This window comes from Cryptomeria japonica, chromosome 3, assembly GCF_030272615.1.
Source record: "Cryptomeria japonica chromosome 3, Sugi_1.0, whole genome shotgun sequence".
Lineage (NCBI taxonomy): Eukaryota > Viridiplantae > Streptophyta > Pinopsida > Cupressales > Cupressaceae > Cryptomeria > Cryptomeria japonica.
In genome coordinates this window covers 230,798,517-230,811,637 of record NC_081407.1, presented here as the reverse complement: position 1 = coordinate 230,811,637, position 13,121 = coordinate 230,798,517, and the positions used below count along the sequence as shown (strand labels likewise).

The 13,121-nt window shown below is 38.2% G+C and overlaps 2 protein-coding genes across 2 annotated transcripts; both read left to right on the top strand.

The window, feature by feature from the left end:
- Positions 1-860: 860 nt before the first annotated feature.
- On the top strand, positions 861-4,117 carry LOC131045909 (disease resistance protein Roq1). The gene is made up of 3 exons (XM_057979566.2): positions 861-1,485; positions 2,168-2,782; positions 2,918-4,117. Exons 1-3 carry the CDS (start codon positions 977-979, stop codon positions 3,783-3,785), a joined length of 1,992 nt encoding a protein of 663 aa, XP_057835549.2. The 5' UTR covers positions 861-976; the 3' UTR covers positions 3,786-4,117.
- Positions 3,893-5,125, top strand: LOC131874053 (putative disease resistance protein RGA4). Its single transcript, XM_059217271.1, has one exon. The coding sequence runs from the start codon at positions 3,893-3,895 to the stop codon at positions 5,123-5,125; it is 1,233 nt and encodes a 410-aa protein (XP_059073254.1).
- The last annotated feature ends 7,996 nt before the right edge of the window (positions 5,126-13,121 follow it).

Here is a 13,121-nt window from a genome sequence, read left to right as displayed (position 1 = left end):
TCAAAAACAGCCCCCAAAAAAATGAGACCAATAGGCATGCAAAAGAGACCCCAATAGTTGTGCAGCTGACATGGCATCACCTGATTGGTTACTTTTTACAATATTAGTACATTTCTTAACAACTATTGGTACATTTCCTAACAAATGTTGGTACATTTCCTAACAAAAATTGATATTTTTTGTTTCAAACAATAGGTTTTATTTGTTCAGTTTTTGGAACAAAAGGTATCAACAACCCTCACAACAATTGGTACATGCTCAAATACTGGGTCCTTTCCCCTAATGTTCTGAACCTCGTGCACGTTCTGACTCCTCTCCCCTAACGATAGCACGACACAAGGAAAACATTATGATTGAATTCGGAAAGTCGGAAAGCATTATCACTAAAAGCGAACAAAGCTCGCTTGTTTTTCTCTGCCCAACTTTGATTCAGAACTCACATAAGTGGTAGAAAATTATCAACCATATCAGTAATCCGAGCAAAATAGAGACACTCTACAGCTATACCCCACGACCCCCACCCAATTTTGTATACAACTGCTCATATTTTCGAGCTCTATTTTTCTCACGCGGTTACGTTAGTCGTAAAGCAGGTTAATGAAAGGATAGTTGTGTATAATCGAGGAAAGTCATTGTGTCGTCCTATCACTGGGAAATACCTATATTGGGAAAGCACGTTGAAGTGTAGTCAGTCAGTCAGTCACGCTACACATCGATGAAAATGTAGCGATTCAGTCACGCTACACATCGACGAAAGCGTGTACGAGTGAAAATGTAGCGTTTCAGTCATGCTACACATCGACGAAAGCGTGTACGAGTGAAAATGTAGCGTGTACGAGTGAAAATGTAGCGTTTCAGTCACGCTACACATCGCATCGCTCCTGCTTTAAACCCTTCAAATTTTCTCTATTCTTATCAAATCCAGGCCAGACTCCGTTCTCAGTTATATTTCCATCCATCTTTGGCACTTGAATTCATGGCGTCTTCTTCATCATCCCACAAACTTTCTTTCAGTGAAGCTGAAAGCGAAACGTTCACTGCATCGTCATGTGATGCATTCATCAACTGCGGCTCTGACGTGAAAGATACGTTGGCTTTCGCACTTAAAGTTTCACTCGAGGAAAAAGGATTTTCGACGTTTCTTGATGATCAAGAATTACAAGCAGGAGATTTAATTAAGCCTGTCATAGATAAAGCCATGTACTCTTCTAAAGTGCAAATCGCCATATTCTCACCAGGATATGCGCACTCCCCTTGGTGTCTACATGAGCTGGTTAACATGTTGCAAACCAAGGCTCTGTTTATCCCTGTATTTTGTGATGTCAAGCCTTCTGAAATTCGCTACCCTCGCAAGGGAGTTTATGCAGCTGCATTCGCTAAGCATGAAAAAAAGGAGTTCTTCAGCGACCAGGAGATTCGGCGGTGGGAGGCAGCCCTTCACTATTCTTCAATCATCTCTGGCTACAAATTCAGCACATCTAATGAGTAAGGCTTAGGTTATTTTTGACAGTTAGTTTAAAATATTTTGTTTTGGTTTTTTTTTTTTTTTCAATCCATTATGATTCTGTGTATTTTTTTTGTTTTTTCCTTACTCTCTCCACATCTCTGTTACCAGAAACGGGACGGCAGCCTGCCGTTCCCGTTTCAACCCACGAAACCCGTTTCAACGCTGGAGAAACCGGTTTCTGAGGGGTGCCAGGCATTAGGGATTGTTTTTTTCACTTTTTCTAAATATTTATTGAAAATTTATATTTCTGCACGGTGAGGATTTTTATAATCTCTTTTTTTAATGTTTTTTAAATATTCATCAAATAGTGCAGATTTTTCAACTTTCTTTCTAAATATTCACAGAAGTTGGGAGTTTTGATTTTTATAGTTTTTCTAAAATTAATACAGAGAAATCTATTAGTTATTTTAAATTTTCATTTTTGTTTTTTCATAATTAATTTAGAAAGTAATTTTAATATATATATATAGATTATGATTTACTCAAGAACATTTGTTAAAAAAAAATATATCCGTTTCTTATACGCAACCTTTAAATTTCCCATTTCTCGTTACGTTGCCGTTTCCGTTTCGTTTCTCGTTTCTGGTTTCTCGTTTCTGGCAACATAGCTCGACATTGATTTTGGATTCTCTTGAATTCTTGATCGCTTAATATTGGCAGTAATGTGGAGAAGCTGTGTTTAAAGATTGCCTTTGCTGTGCAACAAAATAGTGGAAATACATTTAAGGGCTTCCCAAAATATGTAGAAGATGCCAAACATTCAGCACAGGTGAAGAAACCTAGACTTCTGCCCAGAGATTCACATAAAGAAATGTTCACTGAATCCAAAAAAAAATATGATGCATTCATCAACCACCGAGGCTTCGACGTGGGAGAAACTGTGGCTTTTGCACTTTACGATTCACTCGAGGAAATGGGATTTTCGACATTTCTTGAAGATGTAAAATTAGAATTGGGAGATTCAATTGAGTGTTCCACACGAAATGCCATATGCTCTTCCAGTGTGCATATCGCCATCTTCACACCACGATATGCGGAGTCCCCTAGGTCTCTAAATCAGCTGGTGGACATGTTGAAAATCAAGGCTTTGTTTATTCCGGTTTTTTGTGATGTCAAGCCTTCTGACCTTCGCTATCTTGACAAGGGACTTTATGCAGCTGTATTCGCTAAGCATGAAGAAAAGGGGAGATTCAGCAACGAGAAGATTCACCAGTGGAAAGAAGCCCTTCACTCTTCTTCAATCATCTCTGGCTACGAATTCAGCACATCTAATGAGTAAGGCTTAGGTTATTTTGTTTCGGTTATTTGCTTTCAATATATTAAGATTCTGTATCTTAATATTTTTTTTTTCTAACCCTCTCCACATTGATTTTGGACGCTTTTGAATTCTTGTTCGCTTAATATTGGTAGTAATGTGGAGATGCTGTGTTCAAAGATTGTCTTGGCTGTGCAACAAAATAGTATAAATACATTTAAGGGCTTCCCAAAATATGTGGAAGATGCCAAACATTCAGAGACATCAGCACAGTGGAAGAAATCTAGAATTCTACCCAGAGATTCACATCCAGTGGGCATCGACTCCAAAGTTGAAGACATGGTAGGATTGTTGGAAAAGCCAGAAGATCGAGTTATAGCCGTCGTTGGTATGGGCGGCTTGGGGAAGACATTTCTTCTCCAGCATGTCTACAGAGCCTTAAAATCTAGGTACCATCATTCTATTTGGCTCTCTATTTCTAAATTTCATTCTGTCGAGAAATTGCAAAATGATATAGCCTTCCAGATAGGTGCAAAATTAATCGTGGATGGTGCCATATCTCAAGAGACAGCGGCTGGAATGATTCGTGGCTGTCTGGAAGGGAAAAGATGTCTAATTGTGCTGGAAGATCTATGGACATTCTCGACAGAAGATAATCTCTTACACAAACTTGGTCTGCCAGCTGATAAAGATTGTAAAGTTGTGGTGAGCACAAGAAATAAGGAGGTTGCTATAAATTCAAGGGCTAGAATTTACGAGATGAAAAATTTGTCAGATGAAGAAAGCTGGAGGTTGTTTTGTGCCTTTGCATTCCCAGAATGTGAAGGAAATAGAGCACTGCCGCACATTGAAGAGGAAGGTCGGAAATTGTACATCAATGTGGAAATTTACCTCTGGCTATCAAAACGACAGCAGCATCTCTGGCCAACACTAGACTTCTCAGCGAATGGGAATACATGCGTCATCAGCTCAGAAGGGCAGTTACCCCAATTGGTGAGCGTGACCATGTCATGGGTATATTAAAACTTTGTTACGATTGCTTACCAGCACATCTTAAAACCTGTTTTGCTTATTTTTCTTTCTTCCCTGAGCATGAGAACATAAACTGTGAATTTTTGGTATATCTATGGATGGTAGAGGGATTCGTCCCAGCAGGAGATGAGCAGTGGGATATGGCCTGGGATTGGTTATATCAACTTGCCGAGCTGTGTCTGCTTCAACTATGGGAAGATGTGAAAGAGTATGATGCTACTGATCAAATAAAGTTCAGCAAATATTGTAAAATTCATGATGTGTTGCATGATTTGGCCATACACATATCGAGAGAAAATAAATGTGCTTTTTCTGTTGAGGAAGCCTCTACATGTACAATTGGTGCCTCTGGCTGGTCTCGGATTTTACTTGCCAAGAAAGATATCAATGTCGATAACATCTTCGATAGCCAACTTGCTTATATCCGTACATTCTCACTATCTCAGAATAGGGAGATTACAAGCCTTCCAAGTAACTTGTTTACTCATGTGAGAGGACTGCGCATTCTGGATTTGAGCTACACAAGCATCTCTACATTGCCTGAATCCGCTGAAAAGAATACACTTCTGAAGGTTCTGGATTTAAGGGGTACAGAGATAAAGCAAGTGCCGGAGTGTGTGAGACATCTGAAAAGTCTCTTGTTTCTTGCTATGCCTAACAGATGCAAGTATTTACCACCATGGATAGGTGAACTTAAATGTCTTCAGCATTTAGAATGCGAGGGTGTTCATCGCATGCCAAAGACAATATCAAAGCTGGCCTCATTAAGAAAGCTGCAATCAGGTATATTGCATCTATCCATAGAAGAGGACGAATTCATTAGGCTGGAGGATTTGGCCAATATGACTCAGCTTCAGGAACTAGAGTTAACTCTCAACCATGAGATGCAGTTGAAGATGGTGGAAGAAGGGATTCTTTCGCAACTGCTCAAGATGCGTCAACTATTTATCAGGAATTGTGTTGATGATGAAATGGGTAGAACAAAGTTACCGCGATTTTCAGAGAAAATGAGAGCAATGGAAAACCTTGAAAGTCTTAGATTAATCAAATTTGAGGTGCCAAGGTGGATATGTGATTTGTGGAATCTCAGGGAATTGGAGTTATGTAATTGTGATTGTAGTGATTGTCCGGAGTTGCAAACAATGCCGAATCTAGTGAGGTTGAAGTTGTCGGGGAATGATAGGTGCATAGAATTGCCAAAAGCGTTAGGAAAGTCAGGAGAGTTTCCATACCTTTATTCCTTGTCAATTCAATTCTTCGAGGAACAAGAGGAGGTGAGGCCACGCATGAAGCAAAGTGATGCAAATGCTGGAAGGGAAGATGGAGCATGAAACTTTACAGGATCCGAGATCTGCTCTCATGGACAAGCATGCAGACCAAAGTGACACCTCTGCTTCTTCAAAACTGAATATTTCACAGAAATTAGAGGAGTTCTCCGAATGGAGAAGGGAGAGGAGGCATGCTTTCGATACGTGGCAATGTCCGAAAGTGAAGAAAGTGGGATTGGAAAAGGTTGAAAGGACTGGAGGAATTCAACAACATTGGCTCAGGGATGAAAAAAGGGAGGCATTAAATAAAGTCGGGGATATTGGAATAAAACAAAAGCCCAATATACAGGTAACTATTGCAAACGAATAATTTTGTTAGATTTTTCTTATATTTAATTTTATTATTGTAATAATTCATGAACAAGACATATTAACGAGACATATTAATGAGAGCAGTCATTTAAAATATTTAATTTAGCTATAGTGAAGGTGAAAGTGATATCATTTGTAAGTAGTTTTTTTTAATTATTTAATAAATAGAAAATAAATTATTATTTTTAAGGTATATAAGTGTTTTGGAAACCATTTTTATTGCTAGTTCTTCTGAACAGACAGATTAGTATTACATCAATAGATTAATATAACTCTTATGTTATCGGGAAACGCGTTTCCTGTTTCAAGGCACCTGTTTCCGAAACCGTCTGAGTTTTAGGGACTTGGGGACAACCGGAAACATTTCCCAATCGTCCCGAAAACTAGGGGACAGTCAACATTTTCCTCGGAGACCGTTGACTGTCCTCGGGATGACAGGGGATGCCCAAGCCGTCCCCTAGCTGACCTAGGGATGTCTAGCCGTTTCCGGCTCATACAGCAATAGAAAAAAATTAAATTTTTTTGAGCAGATATAAGATTCTTGTTATTGCTGTTCACATTCTGAGTACCTATGCATAAATCTGAGTATTTTTTCATCCGTTTGCTGCACTGAGTATGTTGTTATCTGCTCAATATTAAGGTCAGATTTCTCTGGAATTATTTCCATGTATCCTTGAAGAGATTTTAATACTCTAACTATCATATATGGATGCCATGAATTATTGTTATCAATCAATGAACAAGTACCATTATTAAAGTCTGTGTTTCATTTGTAACATGTGCGCTCTGTTCATAGCTTAATCTTGATCATTCAATCTGAGTGATCAATCTGAGTGAGAACAGTTAACTTATTTTGCTGATGAATGAATTTTTTTTTGAAAACATTGAAATCAAACATCATCTGCAAATAATTAGAATTAGAATCAAGACTCTAATATATATATATATAGTTAGCCGTCCCCTACTCCAGATAAAAAAAGAAGAAAGAAAAACTTGGGGTAACATACATATAACTGCATTACAAGCTGTTAGATGCAATTAATTTTCATCGATGTGTCAATGAACAAATAAAATTTTAAACATATGTTAAAATATTATAATCTAAAAACTACTTTTGTCAATAATTTTTTAATTATCTTTTATTCTTTTTCTCATTGATTAATTTTGCAAACAGTCACTGTAGAAATTGAATTTATTTTATTATTTTGATCATTCAATACATTGCCTTTGAAATAATATATTGTGTGGCGATGTTCCAGGTAAACAAATACTTAGATTTAAATGTATTAGTAATATCTGATAGAACTACTTCAAGGTCAAATGCCAACAACAAATATTAAAGCAATTATGGTGTAAAGAACCTCTATTATCTTATGTACTGATGTTTTGGTAGATAACTGATGCTGATCTACACATCATACGCTGCATGTTGATCATGCATTCACCACCATGTTGTGTGCCCATATGCACCTCTCTTTGACTGTTAGTTTTTGTTGTAATTTATAGGCTCTTTTGCCCTGTTTTTCAAGTTCAGACAGTTAGTCTATATTAGTTAATAGTTCTTTCTCAAGTTTATCTACCAATTAAAATGAGTTGTGCGATGCATAATTGATGCCATGAACTTTTGTTTAGTTTAGAGTCTTAGTAATCTCTATAAAAAACTGAAAACCGCCTTTTGTATCATTTGAAATAGTGTCTGTAAAAATATTGTTCTTTTCAGATTTTGAGTGAATAAAAGTCTCTGTGTTAAAAAGATTTATGTTTGTATTAGGTTTTAGCATTATGTGCGTCTGTTTTCTATTCATTGCATGTGTTTTTGCAAAAACTACATTTTTGAATAGATTAATAATTTTTTTTTTTTTGCTGTAGCTGGGATATTATGTTCTGAAGAAAATGTTCTAATGATTTTTGTAATTACTTATTTTTAATTTTTTTTTAAATTATGTAATCTAGAAACTGGTTCTTCTTTAAAAACCAAAACTTCTTTCTATACTTGTGCGGTCCAAATTCAGAAGACTGTTCTAGAGTATAGGTTGGCCAACCATCAAAATAAGTCCAAATTCAGAAGACTTTCTAGAGTATAGGCCGGCCAACTATCAAAACAAAAATTTAAAACTCTCTAATAAGAGCTTAATAACATTGTTAATTATTTATGACTCAATTCTCATTCACAATATTTATGCTCAAATATGTCTTCCTTAATCTTATCACAATCATAAGATTAAGAAAAGTAAGTAGCCAAGAATAATATTCACTAAAATCAAATAAAACTTTCTTGTTTTTCTCTTTATGATTTGACTTTGTTTTAAAACTCGCATGATAAGTAAATGAAGGAAGTCATTAGAGTGAATGCTGAAATGATCAACTTCAAACATTCGTTTATAAAAGCCTTGAATACACCAACAAGAGCTTAATAACATTGTGAATGAATTATTTATGAAGCATTTCTCGTTCACAATGTAAGTGTTCAAATATCTCTTTGATAATAATGGTGTTTAAAAAATTGAGTAGCCAAGAAAAGATATCATCACTAAAATTAAATAAAATTCACAATAACGATGTTAGAAAAAGTGAGTAGATAGGAAAAACACGCTTAACCATGGAGTTTGCTCCAAGGTTAAACCCACTTGGCTTGCAACCCCATTTGCAAAACCTTCAAGAAGTGTTGTGTCTTATGAACCATTCATTATAGAGCCCCTTAAGCTCATCAATTGATAAGTAGGAGATATTTTCCACAGCAAGTCAAAATGTGATATTGCTATCAAGATTCAATTGTGTAGTTTTTTTAGTTAAACTCATTGACCCATGGCCTAAAAATATTGATCACATGGAATGTGCTCTACGAGGGTTTTCAGTTTTTTTTCTCTGCATGTTGTTTTGCATTAGCCTTGCTACAAGAATTTTTAGTTTTTTAGCCATTGTTGGCATCAATCCAGAAGTTAATGCTAGTATTGGTGTGTTGGCCACTGGTGGGAATGGCTCCTCTAAACAAGCAACCACGAAAATTTGTTCTAAGAGGTTTTCACAAGATAAGACTTTTGATAGTCCCCCAGATGTCGTTTTTCCTACACGAGTTTGATCTTGCATGACAATGGGAACAATATACCAGTGTTTCCATGGGAATGTCTCCTCCCTTAGGCCCATGTCCCCTCGTCCCTGAAACTTAAGCCCTTTCTCCCCCCGTCCCCGTCCCCGCATCCCCCCATCCCCAATGCCTGAGAAACATTGCAATATACACTTATCGATTATTTTGTTGGGAGTGCCCCTCTTAAAAGCATGCTTCGAGATTGGGTTGCCAAGGTATGGACCCCTTATGGGATCCGCCTTGTTGGCATCCAAAATCTTACCAAAAGATTTTTTCGGTTTTGCTTTGTTGAAGTTAATCGTGTCCAATTTATTTTTCAAAATGACCCCTAATATGTCGAGTCCTCATTACTTGTATTCCAACCTTGGTCCCATGATCTTTCTACATCTAATGATAGGAAACTCAGGGTCCCGGTTTGGGTAGAATTTCTAGGTCTTTCTTTGCCATGTTCTCATTTTTATCCTCCATTGTTGCTTCCATAGAAAAGGTTGTTTGTGTTGAACCATATTGGTTCTATCATGCTCGCCCTCAAAAGAGGGTTTATGTTGAGGTTGATTTGTCTCGAAACTTAAGGAAAACCATTGATATTCAAATTGGAGGTCTTTGTCAGTCGCAATGAGTTCTCTATCTGAGCTTACCAATGTTGGCATTAGATTGTCATTGATTTCAATGATTGAGTTGATGCAGCAAACGGTGGGTGTCCCAGAATGAAGATGCAACAAAGAACATATTGGTTAGATATGCATCTGGCATGTAGAGTTGATTGATGTCAATAGATAAGAAGTTGTAATGGTTGCAATGATGCAGGTTGATGAGGTCTCAGGGGAAGATCAGATTGGCTCATGTGGTGTTGCATCAGGATGGTAGAGTTGTGGAGGTTATATGATTATGCATGGAGGTTGCAAGAAGTTAGAAATTGCACTTTCAAGTGTTAAAGGACCAAAGTCATAGAGCTATGACAACATGGAGCAAGCAGGTTTGACCAAGAGCATAAGTGTTGTTTTAGCATCATATAACACACTATGTTATATGCACAAGGAGATATAGAAGGAATGCATGAAGTGTCTTTGGGACATGAAAGTGGACAAGGAGGACATAGACAATTGAGTTGGAAATGTACTGGGCATGCTTGTCTAACATAGTAAAAGTAAAGTTGAAATTGCGTATAACACGCAAGTTATCACCATCTTCGAAGCTCCAGAAGGTGACCGAGTTGTCAATAACATGAGGGTTATATATCTGCAAATGTCAATAGCACGATGGATATGTGATTGTAGATGTCAATAACACAACAGGTTAGTCGTGTTGGTCTTGCGACATAAGATATCAATAACACAAATTATGTTGTGCAAGGAGTATTTGTTGCAGTAGGATGTGGAAATGAGGCTGCAGACTAAGCAATGTTGAAAAACCCCTCCTCGGTAGATTTCGGTGAGACTTTAGTTCTGTCTTGCCAATAGGATGTATTTCAGGGTGACTTCGCATTTTGGTAAGACTTATTTTGGCCTTTACAGACTCCTTATGCTATATCGACGTCGCCTTCTCTTTGGTGGGACATCTTTCGGGCTCGCGTTGTCCCTATGTGCATTGACATCCAGCTGGCGAATATGGATTTGTTCGCTTGTGTGATGATGTGGCGGTATTTGTTTCTTCAACATGAGTTTTGTAGGGCCGACTTCATCCAGGTGTTCGAGAGTATCCAATTGGCAGTCATTCTGTGGTCCACATTATTCACGTGTTCATGCAGAGGTCACATTTCTTTTCGGCAATAGTTTGCCTTTCGACAAGACCTCTTTTTACCTTTGTTGGACGGTGTAAATCATATCGAAATGGGCCCATGGTGATTGACTATAGGCTCTAATGTGACACGTTTACTGTCACATCAATAAACAAATGTTTGCATGGAGAGGTCATGTTAGTTATGCAACAAGTGGCGAATGATTGTTGGCTTCATACAGGACCCATTGAATTTTGGTGTAACTTCCCATTTCGGTAAGACCTTTTGGACCATGAGAGAATGGTTGGTAGTGTGGATGTGGTGTCTTGGCGGTGATGACATCCTACTATCCCATGGCGTGATGGACGATAGAAATGAGACCTTGCAAGGTAACTTCAAATCAAAGCGGTTAGAGTCTCCCCACTATCCCACAACGACAATGAAAGGTGAGATGCATGCATGTGGGTTAAGATAAAACAAAAAGGAGAAAGGCTCCCCACCATCCCGCACTACAAAAAGTCGAGGTCAAATGACCATGTGGGGTAACTGCAAAAAGAGTATGGCATATCCTGCTACCTCAAACCATAGAACGCCAGAGTGATATGATTGTGCAAGCTAACAAGGACAAAGGCAAGAGACGTCTCCCGCTATCCCGCATGATGTAAAGCGGGTGCATGGTGATCTTGCAAGCTAACAAAGAATGAAGGAGAGATGTCCCTCGCTATCTCGCGATGCCAAAGACCAAAGGATAGATCCCTTGCGGGGCAAGATAAATGGATGATTGTGTGCATCCTACCATCCCACAACGACAAAGTTTAAGGTCATTGTGACCATTAGAGATGACTTAGTAGACATGGTGGAAGCCCAATAGACACAAAGGTCCGTGTGGTGGTCAACCAAGTTTGACTAGATGATCTAGATGCTAAAGATAAAGACTTGTGGCTCCCCAGTAGTTGAAGAGGAAATCCGATATACCGAAGTCAATGAATACTGAGGTAGTGCATTTAAAGGAGGTTGTTGTCCATCTTTTCAGGGCAGGTTGAGAATGTGTGAAGAACATGTTAATGACGATCCTATTATTGACTAGTGTATGGCTCGAGGTGATCTACGAAGAAGAGATTTAGATCTCATCAGATCGATAAGGATTACTAAAGTTGTAATCTATGTACAAAGTAGAATGGGAAGAACAAAGAAATATTTAATGGTAGTCAAGCTACAGAGGGAGTTGTTGAGCTTTTTGAGGCTTGAGGAAATCTACCAGGCTGAAGGTTACTAAGTATAGTAATCCAATATTAGAAGCATGATAAGAATACCAAAGGTTTTCAAGTGAATGAATTTATGGATGGCGGCTATCTGATTGAGAAGAATGTACAGAGAATCCAATCAGTGTAATCTCTCAAAGGTCGAGGAGATCAGATTTTGAATCCATTTTTTGGAGGGAAATCCTGCAAGTACAGAGATAATCAAGAACAGTGTACAGGTTATGAGATTTGATAGTTGCAAATGAGGTAGCTAAGTCAGTAGAGTTGTGTGGACAAGTTGTAGAGCCAACATGGAGATGAAAAGTGTAGTGTACGCCTTAAGTTTGTGATGTAAGCTGATGAGGAGGAGTTGCAAGTGAAGTAGATGTGGGAAAATAGATTGCATAGAAAGGGAGTACAGATCAAAGAATAGATTGAGGGTAGCAGAGACCTGAGAAGAGAAGAGTCAAGGAAGACAACTTGGTAGATGGAGGATTGATTTAAACAAAAAGTAGTGAGCTAGCTGCAGAGAAGAGTAGAGAACAAAATGTTGGTAGAAGGGGTTGATAGAAGAAGATCAAAGAGAAGAACAGTAAGGCATTACAAAATCTCATTTGTAACAAGGTGCATAAATTATATTTTTAATTTATCTTCATTGTAATCTTTGAGTGGGTGCTCAGAGTAGGAGTTGGTGCCCATAAAGCTAGGGGTTGGTGCCCATAAACTTTAAGGGTTGGTGCCCTAAACATTGTAATGAGTTTTACTTGTGAGGATGGATTGGAGCAGTAGACTCTAGCAGTGTTTCTCACTGAGGTTTCTCCCACTGTGGGTTTTCCTCATATATTCTTGTGTTATGAGTTTTCTCTCTTTCTGTGTGTGTTAATGTGTTATGTATCTATGCTCATAGTTTTATAATTGCTGTTGTTAAAGCCTAGATCATTTAGAAGTTAAGTTTTTGGTTACCATTGATTCACCCCCCCTCTCAGTGGTCCATTGTGTTCCTTCAACCCAAAACTTGTTTCTGCTACTAGTTGGCAAAACACAAGATCAAGGACTGTCTGCTAGTGCGTCCCAAATTTAACTCCCAACCAAAGGTTTTCAAGCCCTCTTGACCCGCTCTTGAGATGGAAAAGAACGAAGAGAAATGGACTACTATTACTTGCAAGGGCAAGTCCTCCTCGAGCAATAGTGCGACTCCTTAAGTGCAAGAGGCTCATTTTGTTTCACCTCTATTTCAAACCCTTTAGACGAGGGAAAAGATTAAATTGTTGATGCTCATGTTTGTCACCCTTTGGTGCGAGCTCCTTAGTCAACTTTTGTCATTACAACTCTAGTTAATAGGCTCCACCGCTCTTTCAGCTCACTTAGGCATGCAAAGGAAGGTAAAATTATTCCACAGAAATGATAGAATGGGATGCCTAGTTTTCAATCTGTGACTTCCTTTTTGCATAATTAGTTCTCCTCTCTTGAGGACAAGGATGGCATGCAAGAAGGTGATACATGAGTTTTGTCATAGAATGTCTGAGGTCTCATTAACAAAAGATTTAGCTTGGTCTTGATGTTTTGTGTTTACCTTTTATGCTTCTATTGCATGTCATGTTCTTTGGCTAGATGGCCTTGTGTTTGCTTCCCAACATGAGACAT

Excerpts from the sequence above, each read along its gene's own strand:
- LOC131045909 (XM_057979566.2), top strand. The coding sequence starts at position 977 with ATGGCGTCTTCTTCATCATCCCACAAACTTTCTTTCAGTGAAGCTGAA. Across the intron at positions 1,486-2,167 it reads AAATTCAGCACATCTAATGA|TAATGTGGAGAAGCTGTGTT; the intron begins GTAAGGCTTAGG and ends TAATATTGGCAG. Across the intron at positions 2,783-2,917 it reads GAATTCAGCACATCTAATGA|TAATGTGGAGATGCTGTGTT; the intron begins GTAAGGCTTAGG and ends TAATATTGGTAG.
- LOC131874053 (XM_059217271.1), top strand. The coding sequence starts at position 3,893 with ATGGTAGAGGGATTCGTCCCAGCAGGAGATGAGCAGTGGGATATGGCC.